This window comes from Pongo abelii, chromosome 5 (genome assembly GCF_028885655.2).
Source record: "Pongo abelii isolate AG06213 chromosome 5, NHGRI_mPonAbe1-v2.0_pri, whole genome shotgun sequence".
NCBI classification, from domain to species: domain Eukaryota; kingdom Metazoa; phylum Chordata; class Mammalia; order Primates; family Hominidae; genus Pongo; species Pongo abelii.
The window spans coordinates 160,161,664-160,187,478 of NC_071990.2; the positions used below are offsets into that span (position 1 = coordinate 160,161,664).

At 43.0% G+C, this 25,815-nt stretch overlaps 1 protein-coding gene across 4 annotated transcripts in view; it reads left to right on the top strand.

Annotated features, from left to right (window-relative positions):
• TULP4 (TUB like protein 4) overlaps positions 1–25,815 on the top strand; it is a 284,224-nt gene that overhangs the window by 219,612 nt on the left and 38,797 nt on the right. For all 4 annotated transcript variants that reach the window (XM_024248390.3, XM_054558383.2, XM_054558382.2 and 1 more), the window contains 3 exons: positions 2,502–2,682; positions 5,605–5,739; positions 14,706–14,872. In XM_024248390.3, the coding sequence (XP_024104158.3) occupies positions 2,502–2,682; positions 5,605–5,739; positions 14,706–14,872 (483 nt within the window). The remainder of the gene's footprint in view (positions 1–2,501; positions 2,683–5,604; positions 5,740–14,705; positions 14,873–25,815) is intronic.

A 25,815-nucleotide genomic window follows, 5' to 3' on the forward strand; every position in this document is an offset into this window, starting at 1 on the left:
GAAAAATGAGTATTAATTCAAAAGACCTTTCAATGCAGAGGCATTTCCTCCCTTTTGCAAATACTCCTGTGTGTTGTACATCATGACAGGGCCTAGGGAGGTACTGTTGAGCAAAGCTGATGTGGTTCAGGTCTCAGCTTGGGCTGCTATAAGAAAATACCACAGACCAAGGGGCTTAAACAACAGACATTGAGTTCTCACAATTCTGGAGGCTGGCCAGCCTCAGATCAAAGTGCCAGCCCATTTGGTTCCTGGTGGAGGCTGACTCCTGGCTTGCATTCTCCCTGGGTCCCCACATGGCGTTTCCTCAGTGCTTGGGTGTAGCAAGAGCACTTGCAAGCTGGGGTCTCTCATACGCTTCTTACATGGGCGCTAATCCTATCGTGGGCGCCCCACCCTCATGACCTTGTCTAAACCGAACCATCCCCCAAAGACCTTACCTCCAAATACCATCAACATAAACTGGGGAGGCGGGGAGCTCATAAACATTCAGTCCATAATAGTCCATCGCCTCAAAAGTTTATAGTGTAACTAGGGGTCAGACAGAAATCACACAATCCCACAGTAAAGGGATGAGGATAGTGATAAATGTGGTAATGGGTACAGCTCAGTTAAAGTTATAAGAAGTCATGTTTCATATTTATTGTCATTGAAAATTGCTCACCAAGCACATTAAACATCTGCCTCTTCCAGGACTTCAGCAGGTCCGTGACCCATGCTCCGGTGTCTTGATCCCTACGCCTGTGTCACATGAAGGCTTTGTAGACATGCTATCAGATAGTAATTTTTTTTGTTGACAGCTAAAATTTCACCTTTTTCTAAAATGAATTTCGTGGTGTTCCTAGTAGTTATGTCTTTCCTGAAAACAGCATATTGTAATGAATTAATTGCTGTGTCTGGAGGCAAATTGTTTTAGCCTTTTTTAGTGTTCATTCATTAAAATATAGATCATATTTAAAGGAATATTTGATGAACAATTTATTCTAAAATAACTGTGAATTCTGTGAACTTTCTGCAGGCAGTCTCTTAGTCATCAGTATTTATATCCTAAAATTGCCTTTTGCTTGTCACTGACTTTAATGCATTCATTTAGCAATAAATATTTATTGAGTGCCTGCATTGTACACAAAGCTCTGTTAGGTGCCAGGGATATAGCTGTGGACTGTCTCTGCCCCCAAGGAGCTTCACATTAAAATCTCAAGCAAAAAGAAGCAAAAATTGAAAAAGCCTTAACCAGCTCTCCCTTTGGGTAAATTCTAGCCTTTCTAGTCAGACAGCCTTGGCTTGATCACTTAATGCCTTTGTCAGCCTACTTGGCCTCTCTTAAGTTGCTTGTGTGTTTGTAAAATGGAGATAACTTGCATGATTGTTGCAATGAGATGCTGACGGATAGACAGATCCCATTAGACACAAAAGATGTAAAGTTTTTAATGGCAACCAATGCAGAAACTGCAGAGACCATCACACAAAGCAGAAGATAATGCAATGTGATGCACCTTGGTGGAGGTCCTGCTGCCCAGGCTCCAAGATTCCTCTCAGGATGTCCCACTGATGGCACCACTAGTGTTGTTGGTTGGTTGGTGGCGGCAGGGGGGATGTTCGGCAGCTGTGAAGTGCTCCTTTGCTGCTGTCATGGAGGGGAGCATCCAGTCTTCCTCTACCCAGATTGTTCTTTAGCTCTGGCCATGTACCTGTCTGTATTACCCAGCATGCTCCTGAGTATGTGCTCTGAGATGGGTGAGGACAAGGAAGGTGTCTGAGGAGCAGCCCTCAGCACACTGTGGTAGCAAAAGCCCACCTGGGCCACACCAGCAAAACTAGCGCCTAACTCATGGTTTTGACAATTAATGAGGTAGAGCTTTCAGCATAGTGTTTAGTGCAAAGTAAGTGCTTAATATTTTAATACCATTACTACATCCTTAAATTAATTATAAATTAATACATGAATACCATTATTCTTCTCAGTGAAGTAAAACATTCAACATTGGAAATAAAACATTGTTTCAGGAGCATCTTCTTTTCCAGATATGGTTATATAACATGCTTACATAACCCAATGTATTTTCTCTTTGGTCAAACATAAACCTAAGCTTTTTCTTCTAAATTTGAGAAAATTATAACAACAAATCTCTGCTGCTTCTTCGTTTTCCAGAAAAGTAAATGAATATTTTCCTAACTCCTCTCCTCCAATCAAAAATACAAAGCAAAACCCCTACAAACAGTATAACAGTGATTTTGCTGGTATTATTTGAAAATGTCCATGCAATATAATATACTCATTCTGCTGTTAGTTACATTTCAGTATTAAAGGACTAAAATTCTTGCAGGAATAGCCAGCAGAGGTTCTACTTAACATTTTGTGTCACTATGCTGTTGTTACTTAACTAGCTATTTTTAGTTCTAAATCTATATTGTCTTTCTAAAACAAATCGAGGCAACAAGGTGTGCCAGAAACTGGCCCTTGCTGCCACTTGGTCAGAGGTCCCCGTCCTGGATTGCAGGTGCTGTTTGGCACAGCCGATGGGCAGGTGATTGTCATGGATTGCCACGGCAGGATGCTGGCCCACGTCCTCTTGCACGAGTCAGATGGTGTCCTCGGCATGTCCTGGAACTACCCGATCTTCCTGGTGGAGGACAGCAGCGAGAGCGACACGGACTCAGATGACTACGCCCCTCCCCAAGGTACTCATTGGCCCTACTTTCCTTGTCACTGACCAGAAGGACAAGGAAGGGCGTTGGAACGGAGTAGACTGATGTAGAGGAGGGAGGGTGAAGGGCCACCACACCTACGGCACCCAGGCTTCCTGGGAAGAGTTATCAAGCTGAAATGCAAGGTAGGGCTGGCCTCATCTAGATGTGACTGTCTCCCCGTTGTTGTCCCTTTTCTCAGAATCACTGGTCAAATTGATTACACTTAATTCGCTTAGCTTTTCCTAGATATAAAGTGAGACACATGGCTCTTCCTGTGTCCCTGAGGTATTGTGGGGCTTAGCTGCTTAGTGACAAGAAAGAAAGCTAAAGATGAAAAATGCTGTGCTATTGTTATAACTTAATATGTGATATATCCAAATCCCCATGTTATTAAAGTCCGCAGCTTTAGGTGCATGAGAAAAGGATTTGTTCTGCCATAATGAAGGCCAGCACCTTGGGCAGATAACTCCACATTTCTGTCTATCCTCTTTATTTCAGCCAGAAGCTCTCCTCCTTCTCAGGTCTAAAAGACCTGCTGCCTCTCTGTATACTCCACTTGGTGTTGAATACTCTTGGTGGGGATGACTTCAAATTCCAGCCACCTTAACCTCTAGCAGGTCTCCAGAATCAGTGTACAGCACTGGCCTACTCACTTGGCTTTTCACCAGCATCCCATCCCTGTACCCATCTCTTTTAAAAAAATTGAGATACAATAATTGTACATATTCATGAGGTACATTGTGATATTTTGATACACATAATGTATAGTGATCAGATCATTTTAGTTAACATATTCATCATCTCAAACATTTATCATTTCTTTGTGTTGGGAACATTCAATATCCTCGTTCTAGGTATTTGAAACTATATAATATGATAATATGTTATTGTTAACGTGTCATCCTCCATGGTATAGAACACTAGAATTTAGCCTTCCTGCCTAGCTGTAACCACCTCGTTTTGGGGAATGGGACTGGCTTCTTGATTAGAAGTGGTCACACTGCCGCAGGCTTCTATCCTTAGCCTGGCACAGCTGTGCTTACACTGCTGTGTGCCCTTCATAGTCAAAGGGCACAGTGGGTGCTTTCTAACCTTTCCTGCCATTGTGGGGCATGTTGTCCTGTGAAGGGCTTTTCCAGGGGAAATTAGAGAAATTGTCTGCCTCCATTAGAACCTGCAATATTTCGTGTTGTCTTCTCTTTCCTGTCACAGTGTGTTATGCTTCCCAGCAGCAGACACGTATGTGTATACACACATACTCATTCATTTATTCATTTTAGGAGAAGGCATTCACACATGAAAAACAATTGAGATTAGTGGTAGTGTTTTAGGACCAGTGGCTTGGGGGCTTTTTATGGGTATTCCTAGCACCCATAAAGCAACTTAGGAATTAACCATCCCCTTTCCTAATAGGATACCAGCCTTGAGAGAAGTGTTGGTCATATTTCTACAGCCTCATAATAGTAAAGTCAGTGTCTTCATCACATGGATTCAGCATACTCTTAGAACTCCTCTTTAGTGGGTCAAATCTAGATTTACTTGCCCCCATTTTATTATTGAAAAAAAAAGAAAACAAGGGGCTGGGCACGGTGACTCAGGCCTATAATCCCAGCAGTTTGGGAGGCCGAGGCAGGTGGATCATAAGGTCAAAAGATCGAGACCATCCTGGCTAACACGCTGAAATCCCTTCTCTACTAAAAATAAAAAAAAATTAAAAATAAAAAATAAAAAATTAGCCAAGCATGGTGGTGGGCACCTGTAATCCCAGCTACTCCGAAGGCTGAGGCAGGAGAATGGCTTGAACCTGGGAGGTGGAGCCTGCAGTGAGCCGAGATCGTGCCACTGCATTCCAGCCTGGGCGGCAGAGCAAGTCTCCGTCTCAAAAAAAAAAAGAAAAAGAACAGAAAAGAAAAGAAAAAAATCAGGACCCAGAGACCAAGTTTATAAAGCAAGTCCAGAGTAAATCCAAGAACAGAGTTCAGTCCCTGGTTGCTCCTCCAGGCAGTTGCCCTTCTCAGAAGCAGGGGGGCAGTTTAGAGGATGACAGGTGTTCACCTTTCACGTGCAACAGGGTTCTTCTTAGTGGCCTAGGGAATTTGAGTGCGGAGATCGGTATAGTGCAGTGTCATGATGTAAAGCAAAGCAATAACTGGGCTTCCTCTGTAGACAAATGGCAGGTAGGCCCACCTCGATGGCTGCTAAGATGAGCCCAGTGTGGCTGTGAAGCCTACAGGAGCCTTCTGAAAACGTTGATCTATCTAGGCATCTAGGAAGGGCTTACTTTTGCTTTTTCAAACACCCTGTGAAAGACCAAGTCCATGGTCCATCATGGCTCCTTCCTTAATGTCTGCATGAGGCTCCAGAGCAGGGTTTTCCTTATCCCGGCTGTGCTCCGCAGGTGCAGCAAGCCTCTATGAGCCACATTTAGCCCAGCCTTCTCTCCAGATCTAGGCTGGCCTCTGTGGCTGCTTATTTCCTGTAACATTCAATGAAAGAGGATTTAGTCTTGAAAAGCAACTTTTTTCTCTCTTAGACCAGAATTAAGAAAATGTTTTTATCCCTCCTCCTACCATCCTTGGATGTTGTATGACATTAAAATAATTTATGTCTATATATCATTAGAACTGTGTAACACATTAACATCAAGTTAGTAAACTTTCACACATATTCTCACCACTCACCAATTGCCCCCAGGGCTGTGTCTCTAGTGTCTTGCTTCTTACTCACGAATTCTCTGTTAGTGCCCACTGATGGCCCTTGTGTAGTTCCTGAATGATATAGAATGCTTCATTCCCAGAGTAGGATCTGCATTGTCAGGCAATTTCTAAGGCACCATGCAAGATTGCAGCTTTGGGAACCTGGATTTGGGTGGTGTGCTTCCCTCCTTTTCACTTGGCACTTGTGTTCCTGCAGATGGTCCGGCAGCATATCCCATCCCAGTGCAGAACATCAAGCCTCTGCTCACCGTCAGCTTCACCTCGGGAGACATCAGCTTAATGAACAACTACGATGACTTGTCTCCCACGGTCATCCGCTCAGGGCTGAAAGGTACAGAATGCTGCACACACTCCAAACCTGCAGACCGGGCCTGTGTGTGTTTGCCTCAAGGCCGGTCTTGTACACCCTGTACTTACTGATTCCTGTCCTCTATGGTGACCCCTTCTGGGCTTCATGGAGTCTGTGAACTAAAGCCACTCCCTCTTCACTCCTTTGCTTATCTGACAAGTCCATACCTAGTCTTATCTCAAAGGGAGATTCCTGACATTCAGTCTTTGTCTTAGCCTGCTCTTTTCCTCACTATGACAAGAATGATCCTCTCTCAGGTGTATAAGTATGTTTGCATCTGGCTTATGCGTGTCTGCACAATAAACAGACTGCAGCACCTGCCATCCCTAAGGCAGCAGATGGTGCACAAGACATCATTTACACAGAAGCCCCTGTAATTTTAAGAATCTGGCAGGCTTATTAAGGAACTGATCATTGTGCGATAAAGTTACCTTGAAAGACTTGTGGAGGTTCTGCAATTACTAGACTGAGGCATTGATGTGGAGGGCAGCAGTCAAGTGCTGATACCTTCCTGATAGATATTATGAGTGTTGGTATCTCAAAAGAAAATCAGTGGGCATAGGCATTTGGAGTGTTGTGAATTTTGCAGTTCGAGAGTACTGCTGATGTTGTTGACCCCATTGATGTGAGTTCTATGGAAAAACAATCTGTCTCTTCAGGGTTGAATGCTACAAGGTAAAAAGGTTTTAAAATTCAATACCTGGGCTGCCTCTGACCCTTGATGTTTAAGGGACCTCCTATAATCTGAATGAGGATATAGGAGACAAGCCAGGAACTTTGGTGTAACTCGCTACTGTCATTCAAAACTGGCCATCGGTCTAGGGAGTCATTACCGTGTGCTACTGCTGCTTGCTTGAATTATTCAGCAATCACAGGGATGTAAAGAATCAAGTCTAGGCCAGGCACGGTGGCTCATTCCTGTAATCCCGGCCGTTTGGGAGGCCAAGGCAGGTGGATCACAAGGTCAGCAGTTCGAGACCAGCCTGGCAAACATGGTGAAACCCCATCTCTACTAAAAATACAAAAATTAGCTAAACACAAAAAAATAGCTGGGCGTGGTGGCGGGTGCCTGTAGTCCCAGCTACTCGGGAGGCTGAGGCAGGAGAATGGCATGAACCCGGGAGGCAGAGCTTGCAGTGAGCCGAGACCACGCCACTGCACTCCAGCCTGGGTGACAGAGCAAGACTCTGTCTCACAAAAAGAAAAAAAAAAAAAGCCGGGCATGGTAGCTCACGCCTGTAATCCCAGCACTTTGGGAGGCCGAGGCAGGCAGATCACGAGGTCAGGAGTTCAAGACCAGCCTGGCCAACATTGTGAAACCCCGTCTGTACTAAAAATACACAAATTAGCTGGGCGTGGTGGCAGGTGTCTGTAATCCCAGCTACTCGGGAGGCTGAGGCAGGAGAATTGCTTGAACCTGGGAGGCAGAGGTTACAGTGAACTGAGATCAAGCCACTGCACTCTAGCCTGGGTGACAGAGCAAGACTCTGTCTCAGAAAAAAAAAAAAAAAAAAAAAAAGCCAGGCGTGGTGGCGTGTGCCTATAGTCCCAGCTACTTGGGAGGCTGAGGCAGGAGAATCGCTTGAACCTGGGAGGCAGAGGTTGCAGTGAGCCGAGACCGCACCACTGCATTCCGGCCTGGGCAACAGAGGGAGACTCCGTCTCAAAAAAAAAAAAAGAATCAAGTCTATATATTTAACTGTTGGTTGGCAAGAATCATACCTGCTTCTGCACCCCCTGCTAAGTAATTATTCTATTTTTAAACTATAGAATATTTTTAGAAACATATTACACACCCTCTTTTGGGCATCCCAATTTACTGTCTCAGGACTGTAATTATAAGGAATTACTTAGGCTGTAAACTCCTGAGGGACATGAATGACGTTGAAGTCCTTTTTATCACACATAGGCCCCGGTAGGAGTTGAGTACATATTTTTTGTGGTGATGATGAACTTAAATTCCTGTGCTTGTCTGTAAATTTTTTTCTGAATGTTCTGTCTTTCATGGAGCTAAAACACAAGGATGATCAACATAAATTCCTAATGTATTTATAATCCATGCTGAACTTTTTTCTTCAAAATTCTATTTTTAAACCTTTAAACCAAGTTTATTAATTTTTTGAGAACCTGCCTCTAGTTCTGGAATCCTGAACTTGGTTTCTGTACCAAATATCTGATGAAGGCTGAACATAATATAATTACCACTCAGTTCCTTTGTATTCTTTACAGGGGGAATTTTTCCAATTTTTTACCACCCTGCTTATGGAAACTTTATTTTTTATGCCTTGAACATGCCCAAGGTATTGGAGCAGCATTTCTCTTTTTTTTCTTTGAGATGGAGTTTTGCTCTTGTTGCCCAGGCTGGAGTGCAGTGGCATGATCTTGGCTCACTGGGTCTTCTGCCTCCCAGTTTCAAGTGATTCTTCTGTCTCAGCCTCCCAAGTAGCTGGGATTACAGGCACATGCCACCACGCCTGGCTAATTTTTGTATTTTTAGTAGAGATGAGGTTTCATCGTATTGGTCAGGCTGGTCTTGAACTCCTGACCTCAGGTGATCCACCCACCTGGGCCTCCCAAAGTGCTGGGATTACAGGCGTGAGCCACCATGCCCATCCTGGAGCAGCATTTCTAACGTTTTGCAAACATATGTGCAATATAGGTAGAAGCACACGTTAGGTAACTTGGGGAGGTGACCCAAAGTGGCCCTCCCAAATGTGAAATTTTTTTCCTTGAGTTTTCCTTCTAAAAATACAGGCAAATTTAACATTTTAATTATTACCTAACTAGATATCTAAATATAACCTAAAAATGTTTTCAGTTATTTACAGGATGCTTTCAGCGGGGTACGGTGGCTCACGCCTGTAATCTCAGCACTTTGGGAGGCTAAGGCAGGTGGATCACCTGAGGTCAGGAGTTCGAGACCAGCCTAGCCAACATGGCCAAACCTTGTCTCTACTAAAAATACAAAAATCAGCCAGGCGTGGTGGTGCATGCCTGTAATCCCAGCTACTTGGGAGGCTGAGGCAGGAGAATCACTTGAACCTGGGAGGCAGGGGTTGCAATGAGCTGAGGTTGCGCCATTGCACTCTAGCCTGGGTAACACAGCAAGACTCCGTCTGAAAAAAAAAAAAAAATTATTCGCAGGATGCTTTTGTTCTGTGTCTTCCTAGTTTCAGAAAGTTAGATTAAATCGAAATGAGCTGGTGCCATCAAGTAGGTGCTGTAAGGACAGAGAAAAAGCTTCCCTTCTGTCCTCTCTGAAGGTTCCCTGAAATGACTGACAGTAGACAGATTAACAGGAGAAAAGGCATAGAAATATATTAATGTGAATAAGCATAGGACCCACATAAAATAAGAGGCTCAAAGGCCACATGGTTGAAGTTTTTATACCCTTTCCATGGGAAGGAGGGAAATGGGGAGGTGGGTAGGCAATCATGATTAGTAGTAAGTGATTTCTAGGGGAAATGAATGGACCCAGGAGGTAGACGTTACCTTGTTAATAATTCTTAGGAACTGAACGGGACTTATAAGTTATGGGAAGGTGAGGGGTAGAACTCTTCCTGTGACCAAAGGTTTCGACAACTTTTATTCTCTTCTCTGGTGGTTAAGTCTTTCCTGGTTATTTGGGGAAAGCAGGAGAAGATCAGAAAGTCCTTGGCTCTGAAGCAACTTCTAAGGCATGCTTGTCCAGCTTGCAGCCTGTGGGCCACATGCAGCCCAGGACAGCTTTGAATGTGGCCCAACACAAATTGGTAAACTTTCTGAAAACATTATGAGATTTTTTGTTTGTTTGTTTAAGCTCATCAGCTCTTGTTAGTATTCGTGTATTTATGTGTGGCCCAAGACAATTCTTCTTCCAGTGTGGCCCAAGGAAGCCAAAAGATTGGACACCTCTGTTCTAAGGCCTTCCAGTTGCCTTTAATTCAGAATGCTCAGGCCGGGCACGATGGCTCACGCCTGTAATCCCAGCACTTTGGGAGGCTGAGGTGGGTGTATCACAAGGTCAGGAGTTCGAGACTAGCCTGGCCAACATGGTGAAACCCCATCTCTACTAAAAAACAACAAAAATTAGCCAGGCATGGTGGTGTGTGCCTGTAATCCCAGCTACTCGGGAGGCTGAGGTGGGAGAATTGCTTTGAACCTGGGAGGTGGAGGTTACAGTGAGCTGAGATCACGCCACTGCACTGCAGCCTGGGCGACAGAGCAAGACTCCATCTCAAAAAAAAAAAAAAAGAAAAGAAAATGCTCAGTGTACCAAAGCACCGTACTCAGGATGTCGTTCTCTGTGCCCCGACAGTGCTATATGTAGGCAATTTACCTTTTCTCTCTTGGGATCAGAATGTTTTAAGGACTTAGCCTTTACATGTGGTATGAATAGCAATCATTTTTGTTTTGTAACTTATTTTTTTATCCACTATCTTACGGGCTATGCTGGTAAATACTGGGATGAGACAACCAGAATACTGTCGGAGACGGCACATGGTAATGTTTTTAGCCTGGGGTCATCTGTTCTATTACAGACAGGTCAGCCATTTGTCTCATAGAGGAAATTAAAAAGGTCTCCAGTCCACTTGGTTTTTCTCTAGTACTGTCTCAGAGGAATATCACTAAAGAACTTTAGCAGCGAAGGAAGGTAACTCGCACTATTGTTTTAGTGTATCACCAGCACTGGAATTTACATCCTGTGCAAAAGAACCTAGAATTCCACATAGCTCTTGGTCCCTGCCCAGGCCTCTTCTGCATCAGCCAGCACACTTCATTTTCACTGCAGGTGTGTCTGTGAGCTCAAAGGCCGGGTTCTGGGGAGGGTTAGGCTCTGATTTTGCTTGGCAGTGGTTTGCTGAGGAAGTTCTGCCTTCTTCAGATTCTCTTCCTTCAGAACAGGGACTTCTCTTCATCATGCAATAAGGAGGGAATTGATTCACTTTGCTTGGGGTTTTTACCCATTGTTATGACTTCTGCTCTTTTCCTGAGTAGAAATAATTCAATCATGAGTTCAGGAATTTTCTGCCCAAGCCAGTTCATCCCTCAGTGGCAAAGCAGACTCCCAGAGGCACTCATTTCATCCCACACTTGCCTTGAAATTAAAAGCTTCAACCCCTGAGCTTTGTTTTTGTTTTGCAGAATTTTCTCTTTTTATCATTTCATTAAGCACACTGAGAAAATGAGGAGGGAATTTTTGAGGCAGGTGGTTTCAGTCATTGATGCCATCTGCCCCTGCAGGCAGACCTGATAAGATTTGCCCACGTCGTCCTCATTGAGTACGTGCCCCTTTTTTTCAGTGCTTGCAGTGAAACATACTTCTTAAAGGAAAAAAAAAATGTACCTGTTATTTTATCATCACACACTTTGCTAATTAATTAGTTTCTCTTTCCTCCACCCCTCACTGCTCCACATGCACGTGTGTATGCACATATACAACATGCATGTCTAATGACTAATAAAGAGGTGAATCATGCACATGGTAATCTAAGGGACAAAGGACTGGATAACTTCAGACTCCAAACAGTAGCTGCAATATATATGGTGCTTGATAAGCACACCTTTCTTTTTCTGTTAAAATTTAGCTGCCTCTTTTTGACCCAGTAATACCACACAAAGGGCTTCTTGTTAACACAAAAGACATAAATTTTCACTGACTTCATATAACCTTCCAGACTTTTACCAAAAAAGATCCATAAGATTTTCTGGCTAAAGGAGAATAGTTGTAGGTGTGCTGAATTTCTTTGTGTAAAACATGTCAGAGACCGAAAACCCACACCCCCCAAAATCATTGAGAAGAAACATAGATGCTTCCAGAGTACGGACCTCTTGTGTGCTCTAGAACTCCCCGTTGCCTGTGAGGGTGAGATTAGAGACTCTGGGCCACGAGCTTTAGGAAAAGGGAAAAGAGGCCTACTGAGTAGAGCATTAGTTTGTTGCTTTTAGGTTGTATTCTGAAACAAATTTAAAAATAGGAGATTCAAACAAAATTATTACTCAAGTCTTGGGCAAAGATACTGGGGATTATTTTTTAAATAAGACAGACATCGTTTACAAAAAGTTTCTGAAACAAAAAAGTTCTGTCCTGACTATATCTAGGCTTCTGTATCCTTCTCTTCTTTGTCATAATGACATGTAGAAATTGAATGAGTATTTTCTTTTACTTTGATTTTCCCACTAATTTCTGAAAATTTTAAACTCTTGCCCTAGGAATTCAACTCCTGCAGAAAACTCACATACTCCTGGCTGACACTGAACAATTCAGGGTTATTCTTTCTTCGTCCCACTGCTGAATTCTTCATGCTAGTACTTTATGAGATAGCCTGTGTCCCTGGTCGCGGCTGTGCCCGTCATGTGGCTCAGGACTGCTTTATGCTAAATCATCAGAGGCGCTCACATACGTTGCTATATCGCTTGATGCATGTAGCTCCATAATCGTTGGAACAAGAAATGGCATTATTTATATGGAATTTAATCTTTTTTGAAAGAGTGATTCACCTTTGCAGATGACAATCATCTCATTATAACTTTGCACCTGCATTAGAAGAAGTCCTGGCCAGGCGCAGTGCCTCACGCCTGTAATCTCAGCACTTTGGGAGGCCGAGGCAGGTGGATCACCTGTGGTTGGGAAGTTGAGACCAGCCTGACCAACATGGAGAAACCCCATCTCTACTGAAAATACAAAATTAGCCGGGCATGGTGGCGCATGCCTGTAATCCCAGCTGCTCAGGAGGCTGAAGCAGGAGAATCACTTGAACCCAGGAGGTGGAGGTTGCAGTGAGCCGAGTTCGTGCCATTGTACTCCACCCCGGTCAACAAGAGTGAAACTCTGTCTCAAAAAAAAAAAAAGAAGTCCCTGAGAGTTTGCTTGTAAACGTTTGGATTCATTCTTGACTCAAATAGATAGCCCATCTCGTAGACAGAGCCTGGGAGTGCCCCAGGTTGCTTGCTGAGTCCCTGAGCAGTCTCCGAAAGCATCATAGGTCAGCTCTGCAGGGGCAACAACCCACTTTTCTGTTGGGGAAAGCCACCTTGCAATACAATTCAAAAAAACTTATTTTAAAAATAAATACAAGAATGGTGCAGTTCAGGTGAGGAGCTGTGGAAATTTCATGTCGTCATCTTTATTTTTACAATATTACAATGATGCTTCTGTCCTAAGAAGCTTGAGACACTATCATCTTTGTTACTACTTTGAGTGTTTATGTTAGTGCCTTGCCTTTTGGTTTCCTTGTGTGCCCAAAGCTGCTCTCCAGAGAACGTCATCTCAGTTTCCTGATCACAAGCAGGCTTTTCCCTGAGATAGATCTAGGCGTTGAATGCCCAGAGCACATTTAGTATGTGCACGAATCCTCTAGCTTCCCCTTGCATTTGTAAAAGAATCTGATTCACCAGGATGTTTTTGGTTCTTTTATGTAATTTTTCATTTCCTGATTGTGGCAGGGTTTTTTCCATTTTCTATTCATCTGTAACTGCTTTGGCTCAGCCCTTTGTCTCCCTACTTTCTGCCCTGCAGCTAACTTCATGAGAAAGTCCTGGGTTCCCTGGGTCTGGAAACCTGTCTTGTCCCAGGAGACACACTCTAGTTTTCAAGAGAGGTGAAAGAGCTTCAGCAACCTCAGAATGTTCTGGTGGCAGCATCAAAATCATGACCATGCATGAATAAGGGGTATTGTCATGTGTGTGCTGATAGAGCCCGGGGACCACTGAATTCTAGCCCCACCTCTGAAATATGTGCCCATCAGGGCAGAACATTTTCTTTAAGTTCCGCCCAGCTTCTCTGCAAAGTGGGCCACTTTAGTTCCAGATTTCATAGATCTCTGTATAAACCAGATTACGATTTTAGGGTCTTGAGGGAGAAAAAAATATGTCATAAATCTTATTAATACTAATGGCTTTTGTTTTACCAGCAAGAAATAAGTTAATTGCTCACATGGGGATAAGATAAACCTTTTAATAACCATTTCTTATAGGCACTGAGTAGTTTGTAGGTGGGCATCGAATTTCCAATGTGGAAATTACGCTGAAAAAACTGTCTCCCAGCAGGGGTATTTATTTTCTTTTCTAAGCCCCACAACATCATCAAATGACAAATAAGAGTCAGCATTCTCATATGCATGTGTGTCCTTTGTATGAACCTTATCTGCCCAGTAGTGCCCAGAAATCAAATGAATATAAACTAAGGCTTTGTTTTCGATGTGCTTTTTACTTTTGGCATTTATAAACTCTCTGAGTCATCCCTGGGAGTGGAGGACACGGCAGTGGGACCAGTACTTATATGAATATACAGTCATAGGTTTTCTTGTCTTGCTGTCTCTTAAAAAAAAAAAAAGGAAGTTCTACAAGTCTCATGGAAATACTGGAATTGGAGATACATATATAACATGCTAACTTTATTATATCATGATTTCTACCTAATTTGGTTGTGTTTCAGTAAATTACAATCCCCATTCATGTGACAAACACCTGTTTTTAATAGAATCCATCATCTTCAGAGAAATTGGTTGTATTCATGAGCTAAAACATGAATATATGGGCTGGGCGCGGTGGCTCACGCTTGTAATCCCAGCACTTTGGGAGGCCAAGGCGGGCAGATCACCTGAGGTTGGGAGTTCGAGACCAGCCTGACCAACATGGAGAAATCTCGTCTCTACTAAAAATACGAAATTAGCCAGGTGTGGTGGCACACGCCTGTAGTCCCAGCTACTCGGGAGGCTGAGGCAGGAGAATCGCTTGAACCCAGGAGGCGGAGGTTGCAGTGAGCCGAGATCACGCCATCGCACTCCAGCCTGGGCAACAAGAGTGAAACTCCATCTCAAAAAAAAAAAAAAGAAAAAACCATGAATATATTTTTGTTGTATTTGCTCAGTGCCTGTATTTTTTAAACTACTGAAGACAGTAGGCTTGCTGAGTGGCAGTTTGAGGAGGGCTGTGTCCTTGTGCTGACCCTCTCTTCTCTGTTTCAGAGGTGGTAGCCCAGTGGTGCACACAGGGGGACTTGCTGGCAGTCGCTGGGATGGAACGGCAGACCCAGCTTGGTGAGTTTCCCAATGGTCCCCTTCTGAAGAGTGCCATGGTCAAGTTCTACAATGTTCGTGGGGAGCACATCTTCACACTGGACACTCTCGTTCAGGTAAGGATGTTCTCTGGAAACAAGTACATTTTCAGCAGTACACTAGTGAATAGGTTATTATAATTATTATTGACAAATTTTATTTTAATCTTTTTTTTTTTTTTACCTTAGTTAGGTTGTGGTGGGTAAACCAGGAGAAATAAGGGAGAAAGCAGTTTTTGCCTTTTAACCAGAATGCTTTATTCTATTTCCCAGTCAAATGAGCACATAGTGAATAAGCAGAGTAAGCTGGTGTTTTTCATCAGTCTGAAGCAGAAATCAGAAAATTGCAGAAGTGAATGCTGAATCTTCACTTATTCACTTGTAGGAGAGGAAGAGTAATTTTCTTCTCTACTCTTAGTGAGTTCTTAGCAGGACTCCCCATTACAAAAGACAGATTAACAAGAGAAAAACAAACAGAAGTTTAATAACATGTATATCTCCTGCATATACGGGCGTTAACCCAAAGAAATGAGTAAGTCTCTAGAGCAGCTCAAAAAATTGTCTTAGACTACAGGCTTAAATGCTTCACCGAAACAGAGAAAGAAGGGTGATGCTCATTCTGCAGATTTAAGCCAATGTCTTCTCTTTTTTTTTTTTTTTAAGTCTCCAGAAGTTCAGTCATCCTCTCTTCTTGGTGCAGAGAGACAGACCCTTACATATGTAGATTTTCTTTTCTTTTCTTTTTTTTTTTTTTTTTTTTTTTTTTTGGAGACACTTTCTCGCCCAGGCTGGAGTGCAATAGTGCAATCTCGGCTCACTGCAAGCTCTGCCTCCCGGGTTCACACCATTCTCCTGCCTCAGCCTCCCGAGTAGCTGGGACTACAGGTGTCCACCACCACGTCCAGCTAATTTTTTGTATTTTTACTAGAGATGGGGTTTCACCACATTAGCCAGGATGGTCTCGATCTCCTGACCTCATGATCTGCCCGCCTCGGCCTCCCAAGATGCTGGGATTACAAGCGTGGGCCACCACACCCAGCCAGATTTTCTTTGTAGATGTAATTTCTCTTACAAAAGGGTAACTCTTCAGAGTTTACCCCGTGTCCTTTTTTTTTCTTTTTTTTGAATTGGAGTTTCACTCTTGTTGCCCAGGCTGGAGTGCAGTGGCGCCATCTCGGCTCACTACAACCTCCTCCTCCCAGGTTCAAGCAATTCTCCTGCCTCAGCCTCCTAAATAGCTGGGATTACAGGTGCCCGCCACCACACCCGGCTAATTTTTGTATTTTTTTTAGTAGAGACGGGTTTTTGCCATGTCGGCCAGGCTGGTCTTGAACTCCCGACCTCAGGTGATCCACCTGCCTCAGCCTCCCAAAGTGCTGGGATTACAGGCATGAGCCACCACTCCTGGCCTACCCTGTGTCTTTACCCTATGTGTATCTCAAAATAACCAGCTCGAAATTATCCTTATGCCAAAGAGGCAGATTTGTGGTGGCTTATTCTGGTCTCCTACAGTAATAGTTGGGGAAGCATGTCCTGAACCCTGTCACACTCTGATTTTATATTTGTTATGCCAGTGATGAACCTTTACATTTTAACTAAATTGTTGTTAAGCGTAATTTTAAAAGCTTAAAAGTCTTTAAGAAAGTATACACAGATAGGCCCCCTTTCTATTTGTTTTTATTTCCCAGAAATCTTTAGGCCACATTATGTTTGGGTCAGTTATAGTGGAGGATGAATTATCAGCAGCGCGTAATAGAGGTATGCCTGGGAGGGAGTTGACAGTGGAGGTGATAATGAACAAGAATCTGTGTCCTAGGAAGGGGAACATCACACACCGGGGCCTGTTGTAGGGTGGGGGTAGGGGGGAGGGATAGCATTTAGGAGATATACCTAATGTAAATGACGAGTTAATGGGTGCAGCACACCAACATGGCACATGTATACATATGTAACAAACCTGCACATTGTGCACATGTACCCTAGAACTTAAAGTATAATAAAAAATATATATGTATAAAAAGAAAAAATAAATGGGATAGACTTCATTAAAAAAAAAAAAAAAAAAGAATCTGTGTCCTAACATTACTCAGCTCATCAGAGAGGCAGGGATACCAGATATGGGGAAATCTGTAATTACATGCAGCCATTACATATTTAAATATATATTTTCTTCTTTTAATTGTGGTAAAATACATATAACATAAAATTTATCATCTTAACCATTTTTAAGTGTACTGTTTTGTAGTGCTGAGTATATTACATTATTATACAACCAATTTCCAGCACCTTTTCATCTTGCAAAACTAAAACTCTTTACCTATTAAACAACTACTCCCTGTTTCTCCCTCCTCCCAGTCCATGAGAAGCACCATTTTACTATCTTTTCTATGAGTTTGACTCTACAAACCTCATGTAAGTGGAATTATGCAATATGTTGACAAACCAAATTCTGTACAATATTTAAAGAGGTTTATTCTGAGCTAAATATGAGTAACCATGGCCTAGGACACAGTCTCAAGAGGTCCTGAGAATATGTGATGTGCCTTAGGTAGTCAGGTCACAGCTTGGTTTTGTACATCTTAGGGAGACAGAAGTTATAGACAAAGACATTCATCAATACCCGTAAGGCACATGTTGGTTAAGCCTGTGGAAAGATAGGACATCTTGAAACCAGGCCATACACATGTCACAGGTGGATTTAAAGATTTTCTGATTGGTTGAAAATCTTTGGTTGGTTGAAAGTTGGTTGAAAGAGTTAAGCTTTGCCTAAAGGGTTGAAGTCAGGAGAAACAAGTGCTTGAATTAAGGTAAGGGGGTTGTGGAAGCCAACGTTCTTGTTCCCCGCTGCAACCCCCCCGCCAGACAGAGGTCTTGCCCTGTCCCACAGGCTGGAGTGCAGTGGCACGATCTCAGCGCACTGCAACCTCCGCCTCCCGGGTTTAAGCAGTTCTACTTTCACCCTGTTGGCCAGGCTGGTCTCGAACTCCTGACCTTGTGATCCGCCCTCCTCGGCCTCCCATAGTGCTAGAATTACAGGCAGGAGCCACTGCGCCCGGCCCCAAGGTTCTTGTTATGCAGATGAAACCACTTAAGTAGCAGGCTTCAGGGTGAATAAATGGTAAATGTCTCCTTTCAGACCTTAAAAGGTATCTTGGTTAAATGTCTCCTGGATCAGGAAAAGACCTAGAAAAGGAAGGAGATTCTCTCCAAAATGCAAATTTCCCAACAAGAGATGGTTTTGCAGGGTTTTGCCATTTGCAGGTTTTGCCATTTCAAAATATATCAACAAACGATATTTGGGGGTAAAATACTTTGATTTCCTTCAGGCCTGCTATCTGTTGTATGATGCTATGTCAGAATCACGTTGGAATTTGGTATCTTATTGCTACAAAGAGTCAGTTTTATCAGTCTTTCCTCTATTTTAATGTTAATGTTGGTCAGTTGTGCCTAAACCCCAAAGGGATAGGGGCAATTTAAGGACCATGCCCAACCTTCCTTCCTGTCACAGCCTGAACTAGTTTTCTAGACTCCTTTGGGATCCCCTTGGCCAATAGCAGTCTCATTCTGTAGGTTGGGTGGCTTAGAATTTTATTTTTGGTTTACAAGTGTTTATCTTTTTCTGACTGGCTTATTTCACTTAGCATAATGTCCTTAAGGTTCATCCATGTTGTACCATGTGTCAGAATTTTCTTTCTTTTTAAGGCTGAATAGTATTTTATTGTATGGATATACCACATTTTGTTTACCCATGGATGGACATTTGGGTTCCTTCCATCTTTCGGCTGTTGTGAATAATTCTTCTGTGAACATGGGTGTACAGATACCTCTTTGAGACCCTGCTTTTCAAGTCTTCTGGATTTGTGCCCAGAAGTGGACTTGCTGGATCATATGGTAATTCTATTTTTAATTTTGTGAGGAACTGCCATACTGTTTTTTCATAGCAGCTTGTTAACAGAAAGACTAAACTGTACAATATTTTAAAGAGGTTTATTTTGAGCCAGTATGAGTGACACTGGCCCAGCAAAACAGTCTCAAGAGGTCCTGAGAAAGTGCGCCCGAAGCAGTTGAATTGCAGTCTGGTTTTGTACATTTCAGGGAGGCAAGAGTTACAGGCAAAGACATAAATCAACATGTGGAAGGTATACATTGGCTCAGCTTGAAAATGTGGAACATCTTGAAACCAGGAGAAGTAGAGGAGTATACAAGTCAGGTAGATTCAGAGATTCTTTAATCTACAGTTAGTTAAAGCAACAAAATTTGGTCTAGAACTTGGGAGTCAGCAGAAAGGAATATTTTAAGTTAAAACGTTCGGAAGCTATGTCAGAGTCAGCCAAAATTATGACCCATTTAGTGAGATTGATGGCCTGTAGGCATGGCTTAAGGCTTGCCTTGCATGGCCTTAGGTATTGTTTAGAATTTGTTATCTTATTGCCATCAAGAGCCTTTTGTCAGTCTTATGATCTCTATTTTAACATTTACTCGGGTCAGTTGGACCTAAATTCCAGATGGGAGGGAGTATAATGAGGTATGTCCAGCCTCCCTTCCTGTCATGGCTGGGAATTCAGTTTTTAAGGTTTTTATGGGGTTTCCTTCACCAAGAGAGGCTCCATTCAGTCGATAGGGGGCTTAGGATTTTATTTTTGGTTTACAAGCTGCACCATTTTACATTTTCACTAACATTACACAAGGATTCTAGTTTTTCCACATCCTTGCCAACATTGTCATTTTTCTGGGGTTTTTTTTTTGGACTAACCATCCTCTTGGATGTTAGGTGATATCTCATTGTGGTTTTGATTTGCATTTCCCTAAGGATTAATAATGTTGATTAGTGATGTTGTTGCGTATCTTCTTTTGAGAAATGTGTGTTCAAGTCCTTTGCCCATTTTTCAATCAGGTTATTTGGGTTTTTGTTTTTAAGAAGTAGGATTAAACTGTGTCTTTGGGCAGTATAATATCTTCTTGAGCAAATAAGCATATTTGTTCACTCATTTGTTCAAGCATCCAGCCAAGATATTTTGAGGAGCTACTGTGTGGCTGGCACTGAGCTCTGAGTATTAGTGTTTCAGAGCTGAACAAGGAAGACATGATCCATATCTCCTAGGAGCTCACAGCTAGTTAAGGAAGACAGACAAGTGATGACACTGAAATGCTTTTGACTTTGAAGTAGAACTGTTTACCTGGTGCTTTGATAACCTGGAGGAAAGGAATCTTGCACCTGCACTTTGTGGGTATTTTTCCACCTCTTGCCTGATCACTTTTCTCACTCTGTATTCCTCAGACAATTTCAACCACTCTTACAGCTTTAATTCCAATCTCATTGAAGGTCTGAAGCCTAAGGAAAGAGACCTGTATAGACCCACCTGCTTACTTCACAGACCCATTAGCCATCTCATAAGCATTGCACATTCAACATGCCCAAATCTCGGAACACTCCACCTCATAAATAATGCTCCTCTTCCAGGTTGTGGTCCAGCTGCTCAAGCCAGAAGTCAACAGTCAGCCTGTCCACTGAATCCCAGTGGGTATTTTTTACCTCCTAGATGTCTTCATGTCTACATCCTTTTGTCTTCCTTGGCCACCACCTTAGTCCAAGCCACCCTCATCTTAGCTGCAGTGTTTGAGCCATGCCTTTCCCTTTCTTTTTTTTTTTTTTTTTTTTTGGACGGAGTTTCGCTCTTGTTGCCCAAGCTGGAGTGCAATGTTGTGATCAGCGTTCACTGTAACCTCTGCCTCCCAGATTCAAGTGATTCTCCTGCCTCAGCCTCCCAAGTAGCTGGTATTACAGGCGCGTGCCACCACACCCGGCTAATTTTTTGTACTTTTTTAGTAGAGATGGGGTTTTACCATGTTGGCCAGGCTGGTCTTGAACTCCTGACTTCGTGATCCACCCGCCTCAGCCTCCCAAAGTGCTGGGATTACAGGCGTGAGCCACTGCGTCCTGCCTGCCTTTCCCTTTTAAACTGTTCTTCACTTTGCAGCCACAGTCTTTGTAAAATCACAAGTCAGCTCACTGGCTTCTTACTATCCTTAGGATAAAGTTAAAAAATGCATTGTGCCTTAAAAAGATCACCATAATCTGGCCCTCCATCCCCTCTAGAATTAGCTCTTACCACTCCATCCTCCTCTGACCCTGCCAATCTGGACTTTCCTGTTTCTCAGTTTACCAGATGCCTCCTTTCTTCCAAGCTTTGCACCATGCCTGGAACAGATCTTGGCTCATGGCAGAGTCTCAGTAAATACTGGTTGAATGAATCAGTGAGCCTTAACATTGTATCTTACTGCTGCCCATTACTTGGTGAGTTATGTTGGGGCAGCAATCCTCTCCGGGGGCACCAGCTGCAGAGAGTCTGTCCCTTGCAGACCCCTGACCCAGCAACGGATGAATAAAGTACACTGACACACAGATACTCTGCTTTGCCAGTCCGGCTGAGTGTGTGGGAGCCGCTTACAGACTCCCTGCTGAGTCCTGTAAGCAGACTCCCTGCTGAGTCCTGTAAGCAGACTCCCTGCTGAGTCCTGTAAACAGTTGCGACTCGTATTTATTAAGATTAATTAACAAAAGCTTGAGTCAACACCATTAGAGGGTAATTGACATTGTGGACTTCCTGAGTAAAAAGCACTTAAGCACCTGGTACATCAAAGGTTAGTCTTAAGATTATATGAGTAAACAAGCTAGCTAGGTAAACTACGCTGCCTTTCTTTATTACTATTTTAATTTGTTTAACTTAAGGTAAAGGGATCAGGCCGCCTTCAGCCAGATAAATTACCCAAGTTACACGAACTTCTCAGCCTTCCAAGGTTTGTGTCTATTTCTATACTATCTCTAATATTTTTCCACCAGCCTGATTGAACCCCAGCATTATGCAATTTCCAAGGATCAGATAACTTAAACTTATTTGCCATTTATATTATCTCTTGGTTTCTTTAGCCACTGGCAATCATTACATAATTTCTTTTTAAAAAATTAATAATAAATCACTTTTAGAAATAGAATACAGTTTGATTACAGCATAGTTTATGTAAGGGGCAACAACAGGAAGTAAGACTAGAAAAGTGTCTTAGGACCAAATGTGTCTTAGTCTGTTTGGGCTGCTATAAGAAAATACCTTAGACTGGGTGATTTATAAGTAATACAAATTTAATTCTCACAGTTCTGGAGGCTGGGAAGTCCAAGATCCAGGCACTGATAGATTCAGTGTCTGGTCTGCTTCATAGATGGCACCTTGTGCCTGTGTCCTCACATGATAGAAGGAGTAAAAGCAGGGAGGCACCTCCCTTTAATCTCTTTTATAAGGGCACCAATCCCATCGTGAGGGTGGAGGCCTCATGACTTAATCACTTCCCAAAGGCCCCACTTAATACCACCACCATGGGAACTAGATTGCAACAAGAATTTCGGAGGGTCACACATTCAGACCATACATAGCACTGACCAAGATGTTAAACTTCATTTGGCCTTTTGTTTTGTATTTTTATTTTATAAGCAAGGGAGAGGTGAGACAGGGCTTTGGGGAGACTAAACTGACGGCAGTGTTGTTATCTCAGTAAGACGGAATCAGGACGAAAAACCAGAATGGTGAAAATAGAAGAGAGACACAGAGTTCAGAGAGATTGTAAGAGATTTGGCTTCTGGAGGACTGTGAGGAGGAAGAGGTCAGTACCAGTGAAAACAGACTTTTTTTTTTTTTTTTTTTTCCTCGAGACAGGATCTCACTCTGTCATTCAGGCTGGAGTGCAGTGGCATGATCTTAGCTCACTGCAACCTCCACCTCCTGGGTTCAAGCGATTCTCCCACCTCTGTCTCCTGAGTAGCTGGGACTACAGGTGTGTGCCACCACACTGGCTAATTTTTGTATTTTTTGGTAGAGACAGGGTCTCACCATGTTGGCCAGGCTGGTCTTGATTTTCTGACCTCAAGTGATCTGCTTGCCTCGGCCTTCCAAAGTGCTGGGATTACAGGTCTGAGCCACCACACCTGGCCAAAAGCAGACCATTTTAGTTACTGTTGCAGCCACATCTCTAAGGGTGGAAGGCGTTTGGGGATGTGGGACTGGAACTGAGGCAAGAGATTGGGGTGGAGATAGAGATTTGGAGTCATCCAAATGGAGGCCATAGTTGGAGAAATGAAATGGATTTAATGTCAAAGGAATGAATAGAACGAGGGGAAATGAGGAAAGGGCCAAGCATAGAACTTTGGATAGTGGAGTGATAGCCTTCATTTAACAAGCAGCAGAAGGAAGGAGATGGAAGAGGAATGTCATAGAGAACTGTTACCAGGGGTCCTTGCTCCCAGAGCTCCCAAGATGGTGGTGGGCCACTTCCAAGATGGTGGCAAGCCTCGTGTTCTCTGACCTGGGGTTCTTGGCCTCACAGATTCCAAGGAATGGAATCTTGGGCCATGCGGTCAGTGTTACAGCTCCATTAGAAGTTGTGGGTCACGGAAGAGAACCGTGGAACCCAGTGACTAGTGTTCAGCTCTATTAGGATGAACGCAGGCACTTAGCCATGCAGGAACAATGGCAAGCCTTTAGCCTGATCAGGAGCGGCAATGGGCACCTCGCTGGATCAGGAGCACAGCAGACACCCTGCTGGATTCGGAGGGATAGGAGTCAGCGGTGGGTCTGCGACAGCGGCAAACAGCAGTGGTGGACAGCAAGCGAAAGCTCAGCTCGAGCCTTAACAAACAGGGACCAGAAGAGTGCAGTTGCAAGATTTAATAGAGTGAAATAGAGTGAAAACAGAGCTCCCATACAAGGAGGGGACCCAAAGGGGGTTGCCGTTGCCGGCTTGAATGCCCGGGTTTATATCCCGATCCTTGTCCCTCCTGCTGTGCTCTCAGGCAAGAGATGATTGGCTATTTCTTTACCTCCTGTTTTTGCCTAATTAGCATTTTAGTGGGTTCTCTGATTGGTTGGATGTGAGCTAAGTTGCAAGCCCTGTGTTTAAAGGTGGATGCGGTCACCTTCCCAGCTAGGCTTAGGGATTCTTAGTCGGCCTAGGAAATCCAGCTAGTCCTGTCTCTCAGAACCATTAAAGGAAATATGTCAAACAAGAGAACAACAGTTGAAAGTAGACATGAAAAATTGGATTTGGAGGTTTTAAGGTCAAAAATGGTCTCACTAGAATAGTGATGGAAGTCACATGGTAAAAGATTTTTCGTTCATTCAGTCATCTTTATTGAGCCATCTGTATGCCAAGCATTGTTCTAGGTGCTGGAGATACAGCTGTGACAGCCAAAATAAAGAATTGGCAACTAAGCAGCTAGTGAAGAAGTTGAGGCAGCACATGTAAACTACTGTTTTGACGGGGTTTGAGGGGAAGGCAGAGAGAGGATGGTAACTTGAAATGGAGAGGCATGACTGTATTCATATACAATTTATAAGTCTTTGGGGAAAAAAGAAGAAATAAGGAAGCAAGAAAAAGAACAGCAAGGGACAAGAGCCCAGTGCAAGTTGGAAGATGTGGGTTTGAGGGCAGTAGGGAGGTTTAATCTGGAAGAGACAGAAAGGAAAGAGAGATTGTAGAAAGAGACAAAGGATTTTTAAGTAAAGGAGGGAGCTAAAGCACACACACACTACAGGACAATGCCTGTCTTCTCAATAAGCTAAAGGCAGGATGAAAAGCACAAGGAAGATTCGGCAGGAGTGCCATGGAGTGCCATCCACTTGCCATTCCGGATAATAAACTTAAAGTGAGAGTCAGTGATGTCCATGCCTTCACTGTAATCCTAGAGTCAGTAGTACTGATTGCCTAAAATTAGGAACTGGAAAGGTGAGTGTAGTAGCAGGGCCAAGGAGTCGAGGGAATCTAGGAAACTGCTAAGGATACTATGGAATTGGGCAGCCATGGCATCAGTGGTTAGATACTTCATGACCTGAGGCTAGGAAGTGTAAAGTCATAAAAAGACATGTTCAAGAGGAGGTGATACAAACAAAATGGGAAGTTGTGGTTGGATAGGGACTTTAAATTTCTGTTTTGGAAGTGAAGTCATTCTGCGTTAACCCAGGAAAGAGCTGAAGTAGAACAGAGTTAAGGCCATATGTATGAGGCCAGGGCATTGGCAAAACAAACATAAATATTAGAGTTCCTGTGGATTTGGGATTGAAGGAAGGAGAGATTACCTTGATTCTATTTGTGTCCCCACTGCCAGTTCATTGCCTAGAACATAGTAGGTACTTAGTAAATCTTTTTTCAGCGGGTTTATGGATGGACTGGTTCCCCTTCTCTGTAAATCCTCGGGGTGCTTAACACCTCTGGCATGTATTACACTTTTCTGTCTACTTGTCTTATTTTCCTGAAGACAGAGGCTTCCTTTTTCTGACCAGTGCCTAGACTGTAGTAAAGGTTCTGTGGCCTTAACCATTGCAGAAGTTCTCATCAGCCATCACATGAAACTAACATGGATCGTGAATTTAAACTGTTTGAGCTCAGGAATAAGAGAAAAGGCCCTGACTGATCTTCCTTTGAAGAAAGATATCCCTACAGTACCTCAGCATTTCAATAAATTATTGATTGTTTTTTTCATTGAGTGTCCATTTCAACCATTGAAAAAAGTGCCTCAATAATAGAAAGTTAAATAATGATGCCATTAAAAATCAAGTACAATATTAATTATATTTAGCACCAGTTTAACTCTTGTCTAATGATTCTAAAATCACATGTGATCTATGCTGTGCTATTCAAGGAGTCCAAAGGCAGGGACATTTTTATAGCAGGAAGGAAGTTAGGCGATTTATTGGACTGCTTATAAAAAGAACTAAATGCAATTTAGATTGGATAATGTATTTCCAAGTTAATTAGATTGTAGGTTATTGCGTACAAAGCCATTGCCTGGGACGAACTTGCAGCAGCAGCAGCTTTAAAATTGATTCTCTTGATTTACTTGTAACAGCAATGCTTGTGGCTGGAGCTCTTCTAAGGAAATATGCTATGATTTATTTTCCTTTCTGTCCTACATGTTGTAATGTAAAATTCTGTAATTTATCTCATTAGCTGTTATCTGTGACTCTCTATATATTCTT